The sequence below is a fragment of the Clarias gariepinus genome, chromosome 21 (assembly GCF_024256425.1).
Source record: "Clarias gariepinus isolate MV-2021 ecotype Netherlands chromosome 21, CGAR_prim_01v2, whole genome shotgun sequence".
Taxonomy (NCBI): domain Eukaryota; kingdom Metazoa; phylum Chordata; class Actinopteri; order Siluriformes; family Clariidae; genus Clarias; species Clarias gariepinus.
Window position 1 is genome coordinate 23,869,103 of NC_071120.1, and position 23,567 is coordinate 23,892,669.

At 37.5% G+C, this 23,567-nt stretch overlaps 1 protein-coding gene across 1 annotated transcript; it reads left to right on the forward strand.

The window, feature by feature from the left end:
- The first annotated feature begins 933 nt into the window (after positions 1-933).
- On the forward strand, positions 934-18,306 carry ppm1f (protein phosphatase, Mg2+/Mn2+ dependent, 1F). Its single transcript, XM_053481688.1, has 8 exons — positions 934-1,024; positions 3,642-3,913; positions 5,986-6,116; positions 6,406-6,608; positions 9,313-9,501; positions 11,773-11,916; positions 15,017-15,110; positions 17,619-18,306. The coding sequence occupies exons 2-8, from the start codon at positions 3,738-3,740 to the stop codon at positions 17,921-17,923; spliced, it is 1,242 nt and encodes a 413-aa protein (XP_053337663.1). The 5' UTR covers positions 934-1,024; positions 3,642-3,737; the 3' UTR covers positions 17,924-18,306.
- The last annotated feature ends 5,261 nt before the right edge of the window (positions 18,307-23,567 follow it).

Here is a 23,567-nt window from a genome sequence, read left to right on the forward strand (position 1 = left end):
TCATGAATGCTCTTAAAGCTCTTAAACACTCTTGAAGATCCTGTGCATATTTCTCTCATGCTCTGCATTGCATCCCAGAATACCTTTAAGAGTGTGTGAGTGCAAAACTGCACTGTTATGAAGCTTTGACTTTGGAGACTCCTGGCGTAAATGCTAAATAAACATTTATTTCACCATATAAATAATTACATGTTTGTTAAATAACATTTTCGGGGGGTCGGGAGCCTATTCTAGGGAGCTCATGGCACAAGGCAGGTGACAACCTGCATCTACCCACATCACATTCCCAATTACAGACAATTTAAAAAACACCCGTTAACTGTACAGTAGGTTGCATATCTTTGGACTTTAGGAAACCTTAAAAGCACAGGGAGAACATGCAAACTTCATGTGCTCTGACCGTTGGTGGTTTGAGGGTAAACAACCGAGAGGTTGGTGGTTTGAGGTATTAATCACTTCAATGTGAAGTACATACCTACATTTGTACCTACCTATATATATATATATATATATATATATATATATATATATTCATTCTACACTTTGACCAATTGGAATCAAGGATTTCTCTTTTTTCTGCTTCCAACACATCAACTTTAGGAAGAAAAAAGTCAAAATGAGAGGCTAATGCTGGTTGTGATAGAAAGGTGTCAGAACACACAGAAGTCATTAGTGTTTTCGTGGCAAAGTGGGGACCTACTCATTACTGGGCAGGTAAGTCATTTTTTTTTTTTTTGCTGATCAGTGTATAATGTTTATTTATCATGAGGAGGAATTAATGACGTAAAGCAACCACTAGGGGCAGCATTCCTCCTCTGAAAACACAACAAAAACAGATCTCACAACCAAAGTCAGACTTTTGCTTCCCCTGGCTGCTTTGCTGGTCTGTCAATCCGGATTATATGCATTGTGTTTTCGGCTCATTTCCGGTCTCAGACTTCCGGCAGAGACGCGCTGAGTTGGGCTGAAATCTTTTATATCTGAGAGAAGGGAGTGTCGGAGCGGGACTAAAGGGTTTTCTGAGGTATGTATCAGGATTGTGCAGAATGTACAAAACGCCGTGCTTTTACGTTGCAGTCATTCCGGAAATAATAAAGAAATATAAAATAAAAATAATAATAACGCCTGCGCGTGCACAGTTCCTGTTTCACGCGGACAGAGAAACGTTACATTGTAACTGCTCTTCGTGCAGCATTGGAACCAAACAGCTGAGCTCGCGACTCGCTTCAAATGCGTTTATTTAAAATAGGATCAAAAGGATCAGATTGTTACTCTGGTGTTTTTTTGGTGTGTGTGTTAAGACTGAGAATAATTTTGCAACAAAAAAAAAAGGTGCAAAGGTTTAAAACGCACAGTGCAGAAAGTCACACAGCAGGCTGGTGCGGTATATCGGTTTGAAAACAGCACCTCGATAATATTGATCTCTGACACACCGATATTGCAGATTCCTGCATGCCATAGACAGAATGCATTAGCAGAGGCATTCATTTTTTTTTTACCATTACTCCTACTACGTAGTAATGCAATACCTTGACGATGAAGGTTTCAACCTCTGCAATGTGGCAGGAAAGATGCTGAATTAACAATGTTAATGTATAAAACAGCCAATAATCCACATTTATTATTTAAAATATATAGGCAAAAAATTGCATCTCCACCTATGCTGAGCACAATAACATGAATATTGATGCAAGTTGTTTCTTTCCTAAATCTACATTCATACGTGTCCTACACTCTCAATTTTTCTTGCCTTTGGATTTACCAAGCCCAGATAAAAAATAAAATAAAAGATTTTATGTGCCGGATCCAAATGTAGAGATTGGATGGTCTGTTGTGACAACCCCTTAATGGGAATAGCGGAAGGAACAGGCAGGATCATTAGACCAGAAGCTAGCTACAGTACATACCAGCTAGAGACATTAAAGATTGATTCAGACCATATTCAGATGTTTCTCAAAATTTATATTACATGTGTAAGAATGTATCCCAAAATAAAGGAAAAAAATAAAATAAAGTCATTATAGCCAATACAATGCTTTGTGTAATTATTGAAATAATCTTTGGCACTGATGAATATTAATGAATATGCAAATACAGCGGTGTCAAAACAAGCAAGATGTCAGAAACAAGTGAAGATTTTTCTCTGGAGATTCCGTAAAAAGCTTGTGTTTTCATTTTTTTTTTTTATATAAAAGAATATATGCAATATAATGAAATTTCATGTCATGGAGATGGAGAATAGGCTTAATTAACATACTAAAAGTACAGGCTGCACAAAACTATTTTCAACTATAGATATATTTTATATATCTATTTAATATACCATATTTGTACAATTTTTTATAGATAGATGTGCCAGGCCAAGGCAATAACGGTATCACTTTAAGAATATTCTTCTTATTCATTTATTATTTATTGTGTCTTTAAGCTTGAAAATGTTGTTTCCACAAACGTTTATAGATTTTGTATTAAACTTATTTTCCAAGTTGACAACGAAAACAGAAAGTTTAAAGATAGCTGGACTGGAGAGAGAGAGAGAGATAGGGACTTATTCTTACAGGATGCGGCATTCATGCATTCGCAAGTCTCATCTGTTCTGACCTCATGGCACAAGTCTAACATGGTAACCTGAAGATTAACTATGAACGAAATCACTTATAATTGTCTTCATTTTATGTAGAAACTAATCAAGTTAAGCTCTGGGTTGTTGAGGGAGGTTCGAGGGTTCGAGCCCTGCTACCGTAAGATGACCAGCATTGGGTCCTTAAACAAGACTTTTCACTCTGACCGAAAGAGTATCCGGCATAAAATCAAAAGCAACCCGTGAAATGAAAAAAGGGGAAAAAAAGACCCTCAAAATCAGTGTTAAAACATAAAAGTTTGCATCATTCATTCATTAATCAGACAATATTAGTTCGGACCTTCATAAGCCAAATAAATAAATAAATAAATAAAATCCGTGTAACCTGATCTTTACAAGTTTTACCTGAATACCAATGGTGTAGTAAGTTGTGCAACCAGGAAAGATTATATATAGAAATTATATATTTTACTGTATATTATAAAAAAAAAGGTTTCCATGTTGCTCTGCTGATTCGACAGTTTCGCTACTTAAAGAGCATCGGCAATCCCACACTTACACCCCTAACTTAATAGCTTTAATCCTAAAAGAAGTGTAGTTATTGACTGACTCATCTAGACCAGGAGTTGATCGTAGGTTAATTAGTGCTTAATTGCCTTAATTCGATTTATTTGCAGATAACATAAATATACTTTGTCTCATTTCTACTACAATCTCGTGTTTTCTTTTCTATGCAGAATTTAGGGCGTGGCTTTGGCTATCGAATCACTAACTGCTTGGATTTTCAGCTTTAAATGATGGCTGTATAAAGTTGCAGGGTGTTGCAGAGCGTTGCTGCGATTGCTGAGGCAAGATATTTATGACATGGCGTTGTGTCTGCATCACACAGCGCTGACTCACGGCTGTGTCTGCATTCCAGCTGTCATCAAAACAGACTCGCAGGATTAAACGTGTTTCGACAGAACGCAAACGATTGCGGTGATGTTGTTCATCGGGCAGTGTGAGAATGCCAAAAATGGAACATGAAATGCTTGTGTGTTTGTTTGCGGCTGATTTTTAGGTGTAAACTGGAACAGGAACAAGGCAGATTGCAGAAGTGACGGCGGTGACACAGACGAATAGAACCTGCGCAGTTTGGTCACATCAGGACACCAGGATGGGGACGAACGAGCGGGACGGCGCGCTGAGTTTCTTGAAGAGTTTTGTGGAGGAGTTTGCGAACCCGCTGGGTCAAGACGAGCCGCTTCCTCTCGCTCCGCTCAGCCGCACTGTGACCCTGGACGAGGTGAAAGGTGAAAGCCTGGATCTGGGGCTTCGGCTGCTGTCTGCCAGGTGCGTCTGTCATTCTGTGTGTTTTTGTGCATACAGTATAGTGTGTACGTGATACCATGTGATCTTTAAACTCCGTTGTGCAGGAGGTATGTGTCTGAAACTTTCAGTTGATTTATAATGATCATATAGTTTTTTTAAAAGTTTTTTGTCAGTTTAAGTCCTTATACAGTAAGTGTCCGCATGTGTTTGTGTTCATCATAGTATGTCAAATTGTTCCGGGTCGTATTCTGAGGCATGTGGTGTAGTGACAGTGTGTGTAGAGTCACACCTGTCCCTTCTCGACGTCCCAAACCAGAAGACACATTCCTGTCATTCTTTATTCTGATTTGCTGTTATGTTTTTGTTTTTTTAACTGAGAGCAGTTGTTCAGACTTGCATACAAGCTCAGCTCTCTCTCTCTCTCTCTCTCTCTCTCTCTCTCTCTCTCAGTTTAGTTCAGAAGAGCTTTATTGGAATGTTAACAAAAATACTACATTGTTGCTAAAGAAATTATAAAACATTAATTACATTATAAATAACATCAATCTGAATTTATAAACATATATAAACATTATAAACATGAGATATGAAAGAATATAATATTAGGTACACAGAAACAAAAATAATATGAATATTATGGAATATTTAGGGTGAAAGCTCTCTCTCTCTCTCTTTATTCACTTCAATTCAACTTTATTGGCATGCCCAAATGTGTACAGTACTGTATTACCAAAGCATTAAAAAAAAAGCTTTTATTCTCTCTCTCTCTCTCTCTCTCTCTCTCTCTCTCTCTCTCGCTTTGCTGTTCTTGCACATATCACTTGCTCATCTGTCCAAACCAAACCTCATTTTAAAATGCTGTACTAAGATAGTTTCCTGTCTCCCCCCCGTCTCTCTTTTTCCTCTCTCACTCTTTTATCACTTATTTAAATTATTTTTTTCATTCTCTGTCTGTCTTTAGCTCTTTTGCTCTCTTTCTTCTGGTCTCAATCGCTTTCCTACTCTGTACGTTTGTGTATGTGGTTTCTTTGCCGTTCTCTTTGTTTCCTGTCTGTCTGTACGTGTGTTTATTTCCCACTCTTTCTGTTTCGGGTGCATTCCTCATGGCAGACTTCCTGTTCACCAAATAACCATTGTTCTGCTCACTTCCTTTCGATCAGAGTTCAGTTCCTGTTAGGGTAACTCTGTGTCGTGTTCAGACCGTTGCACCGGCCACTCTTATCTGATACAAGTTCAGATGGAAAAGATCATTATTTAGTGGCAAGATAAGACGAAATGGAATGCCGTGCTTTGAGGAAGAAATGCTCTTGATGCTCCAGTGTGCTGATCAGATGATCACTCTGTGATGCATAAGTAAAGACCTCATGTGAATCAAAAAGAGATCTAGATCAACGGCAGCATTCTCTTTTAGTTGGATAATGCGGCTGATAAAGTTGTTTAAAGTGTTTCTGCACTTAAAGAAGCAGCATTAGGTTCTAAATATGAAGGGCGTTCAGGTCAATCAGGGATTTGTGGTGAAATTTCAGGTGAATGAAGGAGCAAAACCGATTGACAGTTACATAACTGACTTTACACACAGTACGGTGATTAGACTCTTAACCGCAGTGAAAAATTCAAACACATCCCCCTGTACAGTCCTGACCTCGCTCCAAGCCATGTCTACATGTTTGAGGCATTAAAGGAGTTCCTGGGAGGCCAGTGTTTTAGACAGGAAGAGGGGAGTCTGATCATGACTCCGGGGTACTGAGAAAAACTTTGTACCTTGAGGGTATCCAAGCATTAGTGAAACTCTGGGATAAGTGCAGCAGTATCTTTCCATAACTGTTCTGTTATTCTATGCAATCAAAAGTCCCGGTTAGACCTGAACGCCTTTCATAGTTTTAAAGTGGGGTGAGGAAAAAAAGGAGGTAGAAAAAAAAAAGATCTCGGTAGCCAATTTCACATTTGAACTTTTATCTTGAAGCTGTGTTTGATTTGTTGTTTGAACTAAACTTTTTTTTTTCTTACAGGTTATTGACATTTTTAAAAACATTGCAGTTCATCATATGATTACACAGTGCATTTTTAAAAAATAGTTTGCTTTTTGCATGCAGGAACGCACCTGGCTGGTTAAGTGCGTCAATGTGCCATGCTGCGGTTACCGAGCTTTTGAAAGATGACCTTTCACCTTTCCACTGTCCTAAAGACCCTGATCAGACGCAGGAGGGTGAAGAAGAAGTAGTTTGTGAGTGCCGTAATACATTACATATTTTTATGGTAAAACAAATTTTATATATTTTCAATCCTTTTTTGTAGATTTTATAGATGTTGATATACAGTAGCAGATTTTACATCGGTGTGGAAATGTACCAGACTGAATAATGCAGCATGGCTGCCCTCTAGTGTTCATATAGTATACTGCACCATATCATGTACAGTAATGTGGTTTCAGAAATCTAATTCTTACAAAAAAATAATTCGATCCCTCTGTGTGGAAGACTAAGACTAAAGTCAGACTAATTCTCTCTCCACAGTGCTCCAGTCTGAGCCTGTTCAGCATCTGTTTATCAACAAACTGAGAGAAGTAGGTGTGGCCTGGGAGAAAGAGATGCCCAATCTGACGCCTCGGTCCTCGCGGTCCCGCCTCTGCTCTGTCCACGCCATTCGGAACACGCGCAGGAAGATGGAGGATCGTCACGTGTTACTGCCTGAGTTTAACCAGCTTTTTGGGTTACAGGTCAGGGGTGAGATTCAGACTTCTTATCACACTGTGCTAGAGCTTATCACCACGACCTGGTTTAGGAGACTCGGGTCTGTTCCTTTGTGCAACGTCTGAGGGATTGCAGATTTTTTTTAAGGCAGGATTGAGACATCTGGTGAATGAAAACTCAAAACTAAAACTCTGCCTTTACATTAGCACATCGTGTTTTGTATATTATAATAATTAATATTTGCATTTAGGCATTTGGCAGACATCTGGCTCAGCATTAACGAATATGACAGAGCAAACACCCTCTCTCTGAGGAAGTACAAATACAGGTGGAATGTTTACAGAATTGAAAAATACTCGACTTCATACTTGACTGTATTTTAATGCTGTTTTTTTTTTTTACTTGACCCAAGTATTATTCAAGTTGACCATGCACCCTATATTTATATTTTAGAGAAAAAAAATATTGATATTCTTTAATTTTTTTATTTTGAACTTGACAGTAGTGATGCAAATCTCAAATCAGGATTTTTTTTTACTTAAAAAGTCCAGAGATAAAATCAAAAGATGTGACTTTAAGTCAGATTGCCATCAAGCCAAAATTAGCGTGAACATTTTGCAAATTAGCCAGTCACATTTGGTAATTGAGACATTTAAATCAGCTAGCAAGGCAAGTTTTGTACAGTTACAGGACATTAGATAGTTATATTTTTCTTCATTGGCTACATAACTTAGCTAGCTAGTTAAGTTTTATAAATTACCTTGTTAAATTATGCAGCTAATTAGTTGAGTTTTATGAATTACCTTTGCAAATTAACAAAGTTTTGTTAATTAAATTTGTACATTTTTTGTTAAATTTAATTTGTTAAAGTTTTTTTTATTATCTAGCTGATAGTTTTGATAATTAACTTATTAAATTATCTACAGTATCTGTTTAAACTAGCTAGCTAATTAAGATAAATTGTGTAATTAGCTCTGTAAATTTGCTGGCTACTTGGCTATTTGCTAGCATGTTTTTATGAATTAGCTTTTTAATTTTGCAATTTAGTTATGTTTTATAAAATAACTTTTTAACTCTGTTACTTACCTTTGCAAATAAGCTAGCCAGCTATGTTTTTAATTATTTGCATGACACAGAATGGATGCATAGATGTATGGACAGATCAATATATATTTACTCTTCCTGCGTTAAGACACAAACAGGACAGAGGCATGAGAAAATCCACACAATATCAGAAAACCTTGCAAATTAACTAATTTTATTATTCATATGGTTAAGTTTTGTAAACCAGCTTTTAATGTTAGCTAGCTAGTTACAATTTCCTTTCAAATTTTAAAAGTTTTTAGGTTTGTCTAAAATAGCAAAATGTTTTTTCGACATACAACTTATTGCTTAGCAAACAAGCTAGTTATGCTGAACATGCGGTCAGACTTTATTAGGGAAAAAATGAATAATTTTTTACTCTTGTATAGTTGGCTATTTTTAAATGTGGACAATTTTCTTTTTTCATTTATGTAGATTTTCAGCTCTACGTGATTAACAGAGTACAGAAGTACAGTTTCTCTTGTCCTTTTTCCACCCCTGGTTGTTTGTCTCGAAAGTTCTAAAGGCAGAGAATGTGATACCTGTCAAGGTTTCTGTCTGAAAGAGCTGGTAGGTTGAATGATGTCATTTAAAGCCACAGGGATGGAACACAGTTTGTTTCCACAAGGGTGCAACAGTTTCGAGAAGAAAATAATAATACAATACAATACAAATTTATTTATATAGCACATTTAAAAACAACCAATGTTGACCAAAGTGCAAAAATAAAAAGCCAATACACATGCGAAGGCGTTTAAATAATAATTTTGTAAATAATAAAGAAGTGGAATTTAAGTTAAGGAATATTGAACGCCTTAGAGAAAAGGTAAGTTTTCAAAGCAGATTTAAAAACTGACAGTGTTTGAGCAGATTTAATATAAATCGGAAGGCTATTTCATAACCTAGGACCGATTACCGCAAAAGCGCGATCACCTCTATTTTTAAGTCTAGTTCTAGAAACATAGTGTAAATCAGAGTTACTTGATCTGAGTAATCTCGACTGTGTGGATGGATGTAGTAAGTCTAAATATAAATACCTTGGAGCCTGATTCCGTAAGGACTTAAAAACAAATAACAAAACTTTAAAATCAACTCTATATTTGATCGGTAACCAATGCAGTGAAATCAAAACCGGTGTAATATGTTCACACTTACGGTTCTCTTTAAGGAGTCGGGCTGCAGCGTTTTGAACCAACTGCAATCGTGCGACACATATCTGGGGGGCATCAATATACAAAGAGTTACAATAATCTAGTCGTGACGTTACGAAAGCATGCATGACAATTTCAAAATTCTTAGCAGACAAGAAAAGCTTAACCTTTCCTAAAAGACGAAGATGGTAAAAGCAAGACTTTACCATATCTGCACATATCTGCTTGTCAAATTTAAGGCTGTTATAAAGTTAAAACCCCTAGATTCCGAACAGAATTAGTACTGTATGGTAACAAAGTATTAAAATCGAGGTCATAAATGGTATGATCTTTTGAGCCAAACAAAATAATTTCAGTCTTGTTTTCATTAAGACTAAATGAATAAAAAAGTGATAAAGTAGAAAACAAGAAGCAGTTAAATTGGATATGAAATAATATTTTGCATTATCCTTAATCCTGAGAATGCAGCTGATTGGAGTTATTCTCTGTACTCCAGGACGGCGTGGAGCGCGAGTACTATGCTGTGTTTGATGGTCACGGAGGAGTTGACGCTGCCACCTACGCTTCAGCTCACCTGCACGTCGTCCTCAGCCAACAAGAGGCGCTGAAAAGTGACACCGGCACGGCCTTCAAAAACTCCTTCATACAGACGGACGACATGTTCAGGATCAAGGCCAGGAGAGAGGTACGAACGAATGGAGGATCATATAGAAGAATATAAATGCATGCTATGAATAAACCAGTTAGGGGCGTGCTGTTATTGGGCAATAATCAGTGATGCAGTATTGAGGTGTGGGTCAGCGTAAAACTGTTACATTCCTGAAGTGAATTATTTATCAATAACAACCCTAGGATGTTCTTCATGAGAGCCAGTTTCATCATGGTGCTTAATTTTTTTTGCAAATGCACTCGCCCTTACTGTTCTTGCGTGAACTGTATCAGAACAACGAAACAGCTGTATTGTTACTTAATTCCACAATTCCATAATCCCATAATTTGTTATTTTATAGTTTTAAAATCTCCAATATTGTTCTAGAACATAGAAAACTTTTAACTGGTAATGTTCTTTATAATGATGCTCCGATTGATCGTCCCCCGATCATGATCGGCCGATATTGGCTAAAAATAGCTTGATCGGCGAACCCCAAAAGCGGGCATTTTTAGTACTTTAATGTTACAGGACACTATTTACACCATTTTAGCGGTTATTTAGTTATAATTTAATTATAATAAATTATGTTTACATAGCACTTTTAAGAATGGGCAAAATCCCTGGTAATGAGAAAGCGGACAAAACTGCCAAAGAAGCATTATCAAAAAAAACAACAATCAAATGCTTTATACCCTTCTCAGATTTAAAATCAATTTTAAAAGAACATATCAAAAATAAATGGCAATTAGAGTGGAACCAATGCTTAAATAGTGAAATATATCAAATAAACTCAGATGTTGGATCAAGACGCACATTTTCTTTAAAAAATAGCTGGGATCAAGTGACCTATACCAGATGCAGGATAGGACACTCAAAAGCAACACACACATTTTTACTGTCAAGAGAAAATCCACCACAATGTTCATCATGCAGAACCCAGGGTTGTCCTGGGTTTTATTTGACTGTAACTCTTTTAACCCTTTAAGGAACTTATTTTACTCTGCTGACACATTTAAAAAGGTTTTTAAACAAGTAAATCCAAATCTGGGTTTAAAGTTCTTAGAATAAATAAACTTTAAAACATCTTATTTAGTTATTTAGTTTTTAAATAACAAAATGCTTCTCGCCATGAATATAGACATAGAAGCTGGCAATGTCGTTAAAAAAGAAAGGAAGAATGGGCATTGTCACAAAAAAGTACTTAGCAAAAGTCTTGAGCCCCTACTTGAGCCCCCTTCTCTATTCTTTAGTACATATTATACATATAATAAAACTGTGTAAAAATGGCAAGTCTGTGCATTGGAGATATTTGCAGAAATTTTTTTTTGTTGGGACGTAAGATGAGTGATTGAGACACATCAAGATGGTTTTGGGAATTTTTGTTTGTTTGTCCATTTGTTTGTGCACGCATCATGTAAACCCTCCTGAATGAATTTTAATGGGGTTTTCAGAGATGTTTTTGTGTTTTAAGCCCACAGTGACCTATGAATCATTCAAGCATAAAATAAGCATCTAACTTAAGGCATGAACCAGTGAGAAACAGGTGCAGATGCTGACAGATGACTAGGGCGGTGATTAGTTACTGCTGATGCTGAATTTAATGCTGAGTGGTTGAAACAGACGAGAGGGGAAATGGGGTCGCTGCTGAGATTGTTACGTAAATTTTTTAAAATATTTGTTTAAATTTCTTTCATTGAATTTGAAATGAGAAAATGGGGGAGCGGGGGGCTTAAGACTTGTCTTATGTCTTTCCCAGAACTGAACCACAGTTTATACTCTGCCAGTGAAATGATACAAATTTTCCATAAGAAGTCGTTCAGAGCATGAAGCTTTATAGAAACTCGCAATGAAAACACGACCAAGCGACCAAGAAATGGTTTCGTCCTCGGGTTCTATTCCAGTGGAAAGTTCCGATAAGATTCGTTCAATTTCTGAGAAAATTCCCCTGCACGTATTCACACATCGTGGATAGACGTTTAGTAAGAACCTTTCAGGATGTTCATGCTGTTGGTGTGTGTGTGTGTGCGCCTGTTCAGGTAGAGATATTAGTCAGTGTGGTTACGCTGCTCTCATGTGGGCGCAGTGAGAACGCTCTTGAGAGGCAGAGAAAGTTACATGAAAGGCTGGGTTTAGTCACTCGATGGAGAAAGCTGTGCTGCTTCTTCTTCTTTTTTTGACATTTTTTAGGTTGTTTATTCTGCACGGTGTTGTTTCTGAGAACGGATGAGATGCACAATGTCGGTTGTGATCGATCACAGTGCATGATGTTTTAATGATTGTTGCATGTGTGCGTTGCATCCGCAGCGCATGCGCAGTGGCAGTACGGGCGTGGCCGTGTTCCTGGCCGCTGACTGGCTGACGGTATCCTGGCTGGGCGACTCGCAGGCCATGCTGGTGAAGAAGGGCGAGCCCGTTGTCCTCATGGACCCTCATAAACCCGAAAGAGAGGTACGACATGCATATCATATTCCAGATATACAGTGACATATAACAGTGACTGGTACATTTTGTTTTATTTATGTAAATTATGTAATTATGTAAATTGGTGGGAGGGTCATGAACACCCAAGGCTCATCTTGACTTCACACAAAAGCCAGTGTAGCACAAACCACTGAAACAAAAGGTGGTACTGGCCACAATAGAAAGGTATCAGAACACTCAGTGCACCACAGCATCCCGTGTTCATGGTCCAGCATGCAAAGTGCCCAAGACTGTCGAAACCAGCCTCCAAATGCCCAAGATCCCAATACGACCCAGTACCCCATATTATGCGCCGGACTAACACATCTGATCGATGACAGCTTCATCCTGCAACCCTCAGAACCCGAAGGATCCACTATCAAGTCCTGGTGCCAAACATACATCTCTGCACATCCCAGATGTCTCATTGTGTCTCATTGTTTTTCATTGTAATGTAATAGCTGATTGGTGTCCAGACTAAAACTCAAATGCTTACATTGGCGGGAATATTTTTTATAACCCGCTATGTGAAAAAAAAAAAAACACTTACATCTATGTTAGGTTTTAATTGAAGAAGAAGTGTGTCCGAGCTAAGTTTTAAGTTAAGAGAAGAAGAGTTATTTCCTGTTGAGTCCGCTGCACCTTGATACACTTACCGGTTCGGGCCCGATCGACCAGGAGAGACAAACACACACACGCCGGCATGATGTCTGAGAGCACATTTCAACGGTGCTACGTCCCGAACATCAAAAGAACCAGTCATTAACATGTCAGTCATGGAGGGACCCGGAGACAGACAGGTGAGAGGAGATTTGCATTTGCATTTTCCTGATTAAACAAAAGGGTTCTAGCAGACAGGAGCCATTTGGCTGTATCCTCGTCTGGTTACAGGATATAGAAGGTGTTACCACAGAAGGCATGAGGAAGCACAGTGAGGGGTCTGTTCTCAGAGCACAGGAATCTTCTTATTAGATTACATTGTCTTACAATATTATAAAACCTTACAATCTGCATACTTGGTGGCTGAGAAGGAGAAAGGAGAAGAAACCCCAAAATGTTATGTTTTTAAAAAATATCCATCTGCTTGTGGACAGGTTCTTACTGTTTTTTTTTCTTTGCCATCATGTTGCATGAACTCTCTTCTTATAAAAGAGAAATTCTTTAAGGGAGCACAAAATAAATCACAACATTTCCATATAGTTTGCATTGAAGTACTGTATATCTGTGTGTTCGTAAGGTTATAGAAAACCCCATTTTTTTGCGGGGGTGTTTTTTGTGAGAACACAGCGCCACTCTGATGACTGATTAGTTTCCACTGATTAGTTTTGAACATGTGAACAAACTCTCTGTCTCTAACACACCGTACAGTTAAGAGTAGATACTTATCTCTATATTATTGTTATGGGATAAATCTAGTATGATGCTATGCAGTTATACAGTGAAAGCAGATGAACATGGCATATCTAGAAGGTAACCTAAATCACTTATGATGAAACTTTGGTAAATGATGACTGTTCTTTCTTAATCTAAAATATGCAACATGAATTAAATCTAAGAGGCTGATATTGTGTGACTTAATTGTGACAATACACACTCGCAAATATATTAATCGGTTGAGTGAACAGTTTATGAAATGCATTTTAACACTACAGTACAGTAGTAACCATGCTTATACATGTGTTGTGGTGTGTCTGATGTCATAAGCAAGTCTTCGATTCTCAAAAAAAAAAATCAAAAACCTGACTTGTGTGACACATTTCTGAAAATGAAACTTGCGTCAAAAAATGCTGAGAAAAACCACTAAAAATGCAACAATGAGAAAAATAGAAGCCCTTAAAACCCAGAGCATTTTATCCTTTTTTTTTTTTTTGCATTACTATGTTTTACTAAACCTGTTTTTGAGGTCAGGATTGTGCAATATAGAGTTTCATAGCACAACCTAAGCAATATGATGAAATGTCTGCACAGACATGAATATGAGAGAAACTTTGAAAACAGGTCACAAAGGCAAAGAAATACCACCGATACACATGATCACGGTTGTCGTTGTTGCTTTGAGTTGTGTATTTGGTGAGTTTGACATTTTTATGACATCATAAAATTTACGCCTTGTAAAAGTAAAGACAACTTCGGTTCTACCTGACACATCGGAAAACTCAAATGCATAGTTAGATGTCTACATCCTCTACAAATGCTGCGTTGGCGTTGTTCGAATCCGTGTGGCTTGAGCTTTGAGGGTTAACAAAGTAAAGAGAATTTTAAAAGTATACTTTGCTACATCATGCTGAAGGGAATGTTCCAGAAATACAGATTTTCTCCTGGTTTAATTTTGAGGCGAATCCTTAAGAGACTGTTAAGTGCAGGACGTGGATGAAGATTTATTTTCTTTGGATTTGCTAAGACGAGTGCTGAAAGGATCAGTTTACTTCACTTTAATTGATTTCATGTGTTTAGCCTTTTTAAGCAAAAATGTGTGAGAGAATGATTTTCCCAAGGCATCCACTCCATGTACTTTTAAACAATGCCTTTTATATAACGTTTGAACGATGCAAGCGTTTTAAAAGAAAGCCGTATGTCCGTGAATGACCATCCCGGCCGAGGTGGCTCGGAGCCCACTGCCCACTCAGCTAGATCCTTAAAAATCGCGGACAACTTGTCACCAACTTGCGGATGGGACACATCTGTGTGTTGGAACTGTGCGCACATTCATTTAGCAACAACAACTGCACATTACAGGAACTCGCCTGGAAGTTATTGCAACATCCTCTGTACTGTACTGTCCTGACCTCGCTCCAAGCCATTTTTACATATTTGGGCTATTAAAGGAGTTCCTGGGAGGTCAGAGTTTCAGACGTGAAGCAGGCAGCCCAATCGAAGCCTGAAGCAGGCAGCTTGGCGAACCAAGAAAGCTTTCTTCTATCTTGATGATATACTAGCACTAGTGAAACGCTAGGATTATATTATTTTTTTTCCTCCCTGTTATTCTTCACAATGAAAAGTCCCGAGTTGACTTGTACATTTTCTTCTATTAGCTAGAGATTGTTTCTGCATGCTCCTTGTGTTGTCTGATTCTCTTATGTCTGTCCAGGATGAGAAGAAGAGAATAGAGGATCTGGGTGGCTGCATTGCATTCATGGGCTGCTGGCGTGTTAACGGGACATATGCAGTTTCCCGGGCGATAGGTGAGTAACCGGGGTAATGAACAGTGATCTCATTGGAACGGGTAGACTGACCTCATTGTGTGATTGTGATTGTAATTTACCAGAACCGTATTATTGGACTTCTTACGTCATTTGTTTACGGTAATCGTTTCATTTGTGACAAGCTGTTTTTCTGTTATAATCTATTTATATAGAATAAACAGAATAGTTATATATAAACAGAAATTTCTAGTTCAATCACCTAACGTATTATGCCAGAATGCTGGAATAAGAAAACCCTGAGAGTTTTGTTGAATTCCTGATTCTCCGTGGTCAGGAGGTGTTGATTAATTTTCAGTTTTTTGAATGGTGGAAAAAAATGGTTAGTGTTGACAAGGTGATGCAATGTTAAATGCATACATCATAACATGATGTCATTCTAAAATAATCATTTAATGCCATTGGAACAGAAATATGATTACTGGTCTAAAATAATTTTTTTAGGTTTTGAAAACCTGCACTTGTTGAGTTCAGAGATATATCACTTATTTTTATGTCAAAAACTAAAAAAGATTATAATTAATATTGTATATTAATCTGTTTTATACAAAACTCTCATAAATCCTAAAACCTCATATATACATACTGTAGATATTCTACGTGCTGATAAAGCCAAATATGCAAAATGTGCTTCAATATAAACCATATGGATTCAATAGAAATCCTTTTTAGCAATCCAATTACATACAAAGAAGTAACCAGGGACAATAAGTGTGTTGTTTGCTCCTTTTTAAGCGGTGTAGCTTGTTACCGTTCTGACATAAATTTGCCTTCCTAATATAAATTTTAATATACAAATCAGCCGTCCTCCCCTGTTGGTACGTCCTGACCACGGCAGACCGGGAACATCCCACGCGAGCTGCGGTTTTAGAGTTGCTCTGACCCATCACAATGTTGGCCTTTGTGGAATATCTCGTTACAATTGCACCTTGAAAGGGGTTAGATGTCTTGGATGCAGGAAAAAAAGGGCAAGCATTGGGATTTGATCTAACTTGACAAGTTATACTGTAGTATAGATTCAGAACAACTCACAGTATATGTGACAAATAAAGGCTTTACTAACTTAGTTTAAAACTGTAGCTCCTGTGGGATGTTCTCAGTTTGCCGTGGTCCTATTTAAAACCTGCCGAAAGGAAACCAGGTGACAGGGTCATGGATGGCCAAGGCTTACTGATGCACAGGGGGAACGAAGGCTGGCCCACTAGAAGAGCTACTGTAGATTAGGTGGTTGTAAAGGTTAATGCACTTATTGGCACAACCCTAAGCGGGCTTGGGGCCGACGCTGCATGCAGTGGCTGGACTGTGTGGGGGTCATGCTCAAGCATCCAACAGTGATAACTTGGTGGTGACGTGGCTCGAACCCTGACCTTCCAATGAGCATCCCAGAACCTTGCCTCTTGAGGCACCCCTTCCCCAGTATGCTTGTTTCTATATCAACAGCTAATAGCAGAAGCTTGTATTGATGATGCATGATTGGACAAGAAATTTTTTTTATATGATAGCTTGTTTATTTTTTTCTAAGGGGATGTTTATGTAGCATTTTCGGGGGAGCTTTGCACTGGTCAGATTTAAAGCTGTAAACTACTGTATAACCCAACATAACCATAACAGTGGGTGCTAGAGCATTCTTTAGGGTGGCGCCAGGGCTCTGAAACGAACTCCAACGAGCTCTTTTTAAATAAGTTAATCAACTTTAGTGATACTTAAACTTATATTAGCGATTTGACTCCTTCATATGGATCGTTACCTTTCATTTTATGTTTTATGTTATTTTCGGAGTTTTAATCAACATTTATTCATTTAAATAGCACCTTACAGCAACCTAAGTTGAACCGAAGTGCTTCACAGCATTAAAAAATTTATATATAAATAAATAAAATAAAATGGCAATAAGAAAGCAAATAAAAATAACACACAAAACTAAATAAAACACTCAAACTTATACATTATTTAAAAATATCAAAAGCCATTTTAAGTAAGTACATCCTACGTTCTGCTTTAAACAGAAAAATGACAACAACAAAAAAATATCTGATACTATCTTTATTATTGTTGATCTTAATTTTTTTACTATTTTGCTTTGTATTAATTTTGTTCTTAATTCTTTATTAACTGCTGTTTTTACTTTCTTACCTTTTATGTTATTAAAGTGTCTTTGAGTGCTTATAAGGTGCTTTAAAAGTAAATGTATTATTAGTAGTACAGTATTCTTTATTATTATTATTATTATTATTATTATTAGGATTATTATTATTATTATTATTATTGTTATCATTATTATTATTATAAGCACTAAGGAAAGAGGGCTTTGACGAGCTGCAGAAAGAAAAGATTTGGCTGAAGAAGTAATCAATGATATATAACGGGGGGGAAAATCATGGAAAGTCTTCTGTGCTATGCGTTAATAAGCTGCAGCGGTTGGGGATTTTCCTGTAACGGTGCGCTCTGTCTTTTAAATCCTGATTTATTATTTCCGGCTCCGACCCGCAGGTGATTTCGATCAGAAGCCGTACGTGTCCAATGCTGCAGACTGTTCCTCGGTTCAGCTGAGTGGAGACGAGGACTACGTCCTGCTGGCCTGCGATGGCTTCTTCGACGTTTTGCGGCCAGTCGACGTCCCCGGTCTGGTCCTGGAGGCCCTGCGTGAGTCTGGTGGCTCGGGGAAGGATGTCGCCCATAGCTTGGTGGCTCAGGCCAAAGCCGCGGGCTCCAGCGATAACATCACAGTTCTGCTAGTGTTCCTGCGCGAGCCGCGGGACATTCTACTCTCAGAAACAGTGTCAAGCCAAGTGTGAGAGAGCACACACACACAAACACACACGGAGGAAGGAGCGACAGAGCAGACCACTAGAGGGCTGATGATCTCTATGCCATCTCACTGTATCTGATGTGGAAGAATTACCTTTGTCATACTTTTATGAGTGAAGTGATACCAGTGTGGTTCCTAATAGCAGAGAAACAGTGTTTTGTAATGTTAAAGAGTGATGCCTTTTATTTTTACATCGTTACCAGCCGCCTTTTCTATTATTTTACACGCATAAACCTGTCAGATTATCACTATTTTTGAATCTCGGGCAAGACCGAATGCAGTCTTATTTCCTGGTAAAGTTATCTTTGCCTTGACGATTTTCCAGGTGCTTCTTTTTCACAAAAGGCTATTAAAGTGTTTTTTTATTTTTTTTTTTATTTTTTTTTTTTAGGTCTCTTAGGGATTACGGTTCCCTGTTTGAAAAGACCGAAAGTTATTTTGTAACATCAGCAAGACGTTGGGTCCATTTTTATGTATTTTTTCTTTTGGTTAACATGTTATGGTTATGGTCACAAGCCTGTGTTTTGTTTCATGCTATTTTTACATTTATTTATAGCCGTTACCAAGCAGTATAACATTATACGGCACACCAGCCTGTATTGGTCAAAGCGTTATACTTTGAAGACAAAATGCACAGAAAACAGTTTTGTCTTCTTAAGATCGTCACTCAGTATTTTTGCATTTCATTTTATATGTGTGTGTGTGTGTGTAAGTTTCTTAATGACATGAACTGTTAGTAATCTTTAAGTGCCAAAAAAAAAAAAAAGAAATTAACATTTTTGCAAGTACTACTCTAACTTTTTCATGTACCTATTCGCGGTTAGTGTGTATTTATATAATTAATATATTAAACTTTAAAGGAGTTGTTTGTAATTTGTAGGAGTTTTTCTCTGCCTGTGAATGGAATACACAAACTTCACCTTCTCTGTTAAAACCTCCTATGATTAATTGTAAGTTTCACTTTGAAGCAAAGTTGAAGAACTAATTTCAGGGTCAGAAAGACAGAAATAACAAATGACCCAAATTGTGTAATAAAAAAACATAAATCTTTCAAACGTATTCCATAATAATATTGCAAATCTAACTTTTCTAAAGTTATTTTGGAAACAGTGTTTTGGAAATTATTACAGGCCTGGAAGCACTTCTAAACATTACAGACTACTCCTTTAATTCATTTTCTCATTAAAAACAGTGTTTAGAGTGATTCACATGCTGGAATGCAGGTCACTTTTCCAGGTATAAATTCATCCAAATTCCAGACAAAGACAGACTTTTGAGTGCAAGCCTTGGGGGAGAAAAAAAAACAAAACGTTCCTTCAAGCATTTTTGTTTCTCCAAATATTAGTTTAATGTGTGTGTGTGTGTGTGTTTCAGTTTAAGGAATATTAACTCGCAGCCAAGGCCGGCTTGCTGCCAGGCCACAGGTCCTGCATGCGCTGTGCCGTCTCACTTTACCGCTGTTCAGATGTCATGAATATTTGAACGCCTTGTGACACCGAGCTGATATGACTGGACCGTGGCTTTAACGCAGGCAGGCTAAGAATAGAGCTAAGTATATAGAGAGGGGAGAAAGCAGAAAGTAGTGATTTGGTGTATAGAAAATGTCAAGGACAGTACTCTGTGGTGATTCTTTATAATTTTACATTGACGGTTTTAATCTGTTTTAACAATCTTGTGTATAAGAGGACTTACATTATCTTCTAACTGCTTTAGAAATGTTTCATAGAGCTAACAAAGCTTACATGAAAAAAAGTGATATATATCGCGCGCACACACACATTATATAAATATATAATGTGTGTGTGCGCGAGTATGTATACAAAGCCGAAAAAAATGTGATTTTCACTTCAGGAAAAGAAAAGCTTATATAAATATTTTAATACTAAATGTAATGCTATGTATTATATATTGATTATTATAATAATATGATAATATTATATTAACATAATATACATCGTACTATTATTCTTTTCCTAAAGTTTTTTTTTTTTTTGGCTAACTATATACACTATATTGCTAAAAGTATTCGCTCGTCTGCCTTCACATGCATATGAACTTGAGTAACATCCAGTTTTTAATCCATAGGGTTTAATATGATGTTGTCCCCGCGCCCCATTGCAGCTATAACAGCTTCAACTCTTCTGGGAAGGCTTTCCACAAGGTTAAGGAGTGTGTTAATGGGGAATTTGTGACTATTCTTCCAGTAGCACGTTTGTGAGATCAGACACTGATGTTGGACGAGAAGACCTGTCCGCTTTAATAGATCCCAAAGGTGTTGAGGTCAGGACTCTGACTGCACCAAACTGACTCATCCATGTCTTTATGGACCTGGCTTTGTGCACTGGTGCGCAGTCATGATGGAACAGGAAGGGGCCGTCCTCAAACTGGTTGCACAAAGTTGGCAGCATGAAATTCCCAAAATGTCTTGGTATGCTGAAGCATTAAGATTTCCTTTCACTGGAAGTAAGGGGCCGAGCCCAACTCCTTAAAAACGACCCCAAGGCAGTTCATATGTATATGAAGGCAGACGAGCAAATACTTTTGGCAGTATATTGCAATATATATATATATACAGACATATGTGTGTGTGTGTCTGAATAAATGTCTTAAATAATCTTGTTTCTGTTGCAGTAATGACATAACCGTTGCCATGGTTACTGGTATAAATGGACAAGTACAGCTAACCTCTCTTTGTCTTTTAAAGATAGAAAGAAAAGACGTATTTAGAGGTTGTTGTTTTTTTGGCATCCATTTCAGATTATTTCCTGTTGTTAACTCATGTCTTACTTTGTATTTCATTGCTCGTGGTTGCACACAGTTTGGTATTAAGAAATGAATCTGCATACGCGTTTGTGCCTATCTGAACTCTTGAGTTCACAGATCCGTTAAGAGTTACCTTTCTCAATGCGCAATTCCTGCACCATTTGTGGTTAACGTGTTAGTTTCTGTTTGACCTGCAAACACTTTGAAGTAACTCCTTATCGCTAATAATGTTTTCAGAAGTTGCTTTCTAGAACGTATCGAACACATGAAACTGTAAACGTTCTGTCGACGACGATGTTTGCCGTGTCACCGTGACGGAAACCCCAAGGATTGATCAAGAGTGTATGGATTTGACTGTGACCTGCTTTCATTTGGTTATCAGTTACCGATTTGCTGCTAGTCTTTACGGTCACTGTATGCCACTTGTGGAAATGTGGAAACATAACCTGCCTAATCTCATATTTCATATCAGATTACAAATGCTTCATGACGTCACCGGCGATGTAATCAAACCGGTTTTGATAAAAATAATATTCTGCTTTGCTGACGAATAGTGTTATGAGTATCCTCAAAAATCCTTAATTACATTTTATTGTCTTAATTATTATAAAAATCTTTAATGTGTTTAACGTTGATCGTCGTGCATTCGTAGTTTTTATTACCGTTAAACAACAACCTGGGGCGATCTCTGATGTTTTGATATATGAAAATGTTGACTGAGTTCAACGTTCCGAAGTACATTAGTAACTGTTGATGTTTTGTATTGTTAGTGGACGTGAATCCACAACACTTAATCCATGTGTAACACATACTGTGTATCTCACTTTCGTGCCTTATTTTGTTGTACCACGAACACTGCCGATACCACTGTTTCTTTACACATGTAATAGAACTGACCGACTTCCTTATTTCACTTGAACTTTTCTACATGCTCTTGTGCCTGTTTAAACAGTTTATAAACTTTTCTACTTTGCATATGAACACTGATGAATAACTCTGAATCCATGCTGTTGTTTTTCTATGTCATTAGATTGTAATACCTAATTTAATGATTTGTTTTGGTCGTTTAGAACTGATACAGAGTTCTGTATGGAAAAAGACAGCGGATATATTTTTGGAAACCTTTTCCTGGAAAGTGTTGCATCTGCATTTCATTTGCATTGTGTAACATGAGAGTTGAAATCTAATCAGTCGGAATATTAAATAAACAATAACCACATGCTGCCTTTGCATGTCTCATTTGTTGCAATTTATCGTAATTTCTCACAACAGCTGTTGAAGAGGCAAGTCATCATTTTTCAGAGTTGTTTAATGTAATTAGTGTTAGTTCAAATAATTGGTTTAACTTGAATGCAGGCAATTATTTTACACCATCTCTACATTCTCACTTTTGACTTCAGATACTGTATACTTAGGCATGTTTATTTATTTTCCTTCTCTTTTGTCACAGTTCCAGGTGAATAAAGATATATAGCCTGCCTTCTAGATAATTATTAGAAAAACAATCCTAGATTGGATGCTGATTGAAATCTAGCGTTACAATGTTAATGGAAAGAAAGCAATACTAAAATGCCTCACAGCTCCAAGGTCTTTGGTTTGTTTTTGACCACAGGCTTGGTGTTTTGCATGTTCTTCTGTCTCATTGGGGTTCCTCTGGGTTCTCTGGTTTCCTCGAATGTCCTAAAAACCTGCCAGTATGTGAAAACCAGCGCTAAATTACCCCCAGATGTGAGTGAGTGTCTGGAGAAGGAATGGTGTGACGTGCTGGGTGTGTTCCTGGGGAAAAGCTGTAATCCCATTCGACTTTAATAAAGATAAATCTGTTCAGTAATGTCCAAAGTATGTCCAATAGTATTAGAAGCACTTAGTAGCGTAAACGTGAAAAAGAATCAAATAATCACAAGGAAGTACTTTTAATCTGTGTTACTGTTTCTTTTAGTTACTAGTTGATTTGGTGTTAGTTGGCTAAACCCAAGCAATTATTAACAGCTGGGAATGTACAAATGCAGAATTCTGGCCCTGTGTTAATGATGTGATTGTTAGGCTCAGTGGGGATCAGTTAAAAATTAAATACACACTTTAAGAATAGCCCTTAAATAGTCTCAGGGGAAAAAAGAAATTCAATTATAAAATGAAATGTAAATGTTCTTTTGCCGAATAAGGGTTTGAGCAAAAGTGCTCTTGAGTTCTTTTTAAAATCTTGGTGGAAAGCTTGACCTTGACCTCGCTCTCCTGGAGGAACAAACTGTACCAAGTTTACGACATGATGTGGTATGATAGACTATTAATCTACACACACTGGTCTCTCATACAGCTCCTGAAATAGTTTAATGTACCAGATTATGTCATACAAGGCAAGTATCCTATATTAAGTGTTTGAAGTTTATTTCCACTGAGTGTTTAGGGAACATTGTGTATCCTAGTCCATCAGAATGTTTCCACCCTCTATATATATATATATATATATATATATATATATATATATATATACTGTGCTATGGTTAACTAAAAATAATGCTAACACTTAAGTATACTCATAATGTTGACTGGTGGTGAAGGAGAACATGATACTACCAAGCCTTTTAGTTTCCATTCCCCAGATGTTTTTGTTTTTTTACAGCATTCTGTATAAACACCAGATCAACACTTTCTTAAATTAAGAAGGCCTTGTTCACGGGTGCACCAGGGGTAGTTTGGTGGTGCACGGGTTTGATCTCCAAACCTTTTAACCAGTAACCCACAGCCATAACTGTTGAGTCACGGCCCTCTGTATTTCAATGCAACATGACTAAGTGATGGTTGACCACAATGACCAAGGACTTCACACCCCTGGCCTGGATTATAGCCTCTGCAGACACACACATGCA

Coding starts and splice junctions, on each gene's coding strand:
- ppm1f (XM_053481688.1), top strand. CDS start 3,738: ATGGGGACGAACGAGCGGGACGGCGCGCTGAGTTTCTTGAAGAGTTTT. Junction 6,609..9,312: donor ACCAGCTTTTTGGGTTACAG/GTCAGGGGTGAG, acceptor TCTGTACTCCAG/GACGGCGTGGAGCGCGAGTA. Junction 15,111..17,618: donor TGCAGTTTCCCGGGCGATAG/GTGAGTAACCGG, acceptor TCCGACCCGCAG/GTGATTTCGATCAGAAGCCG.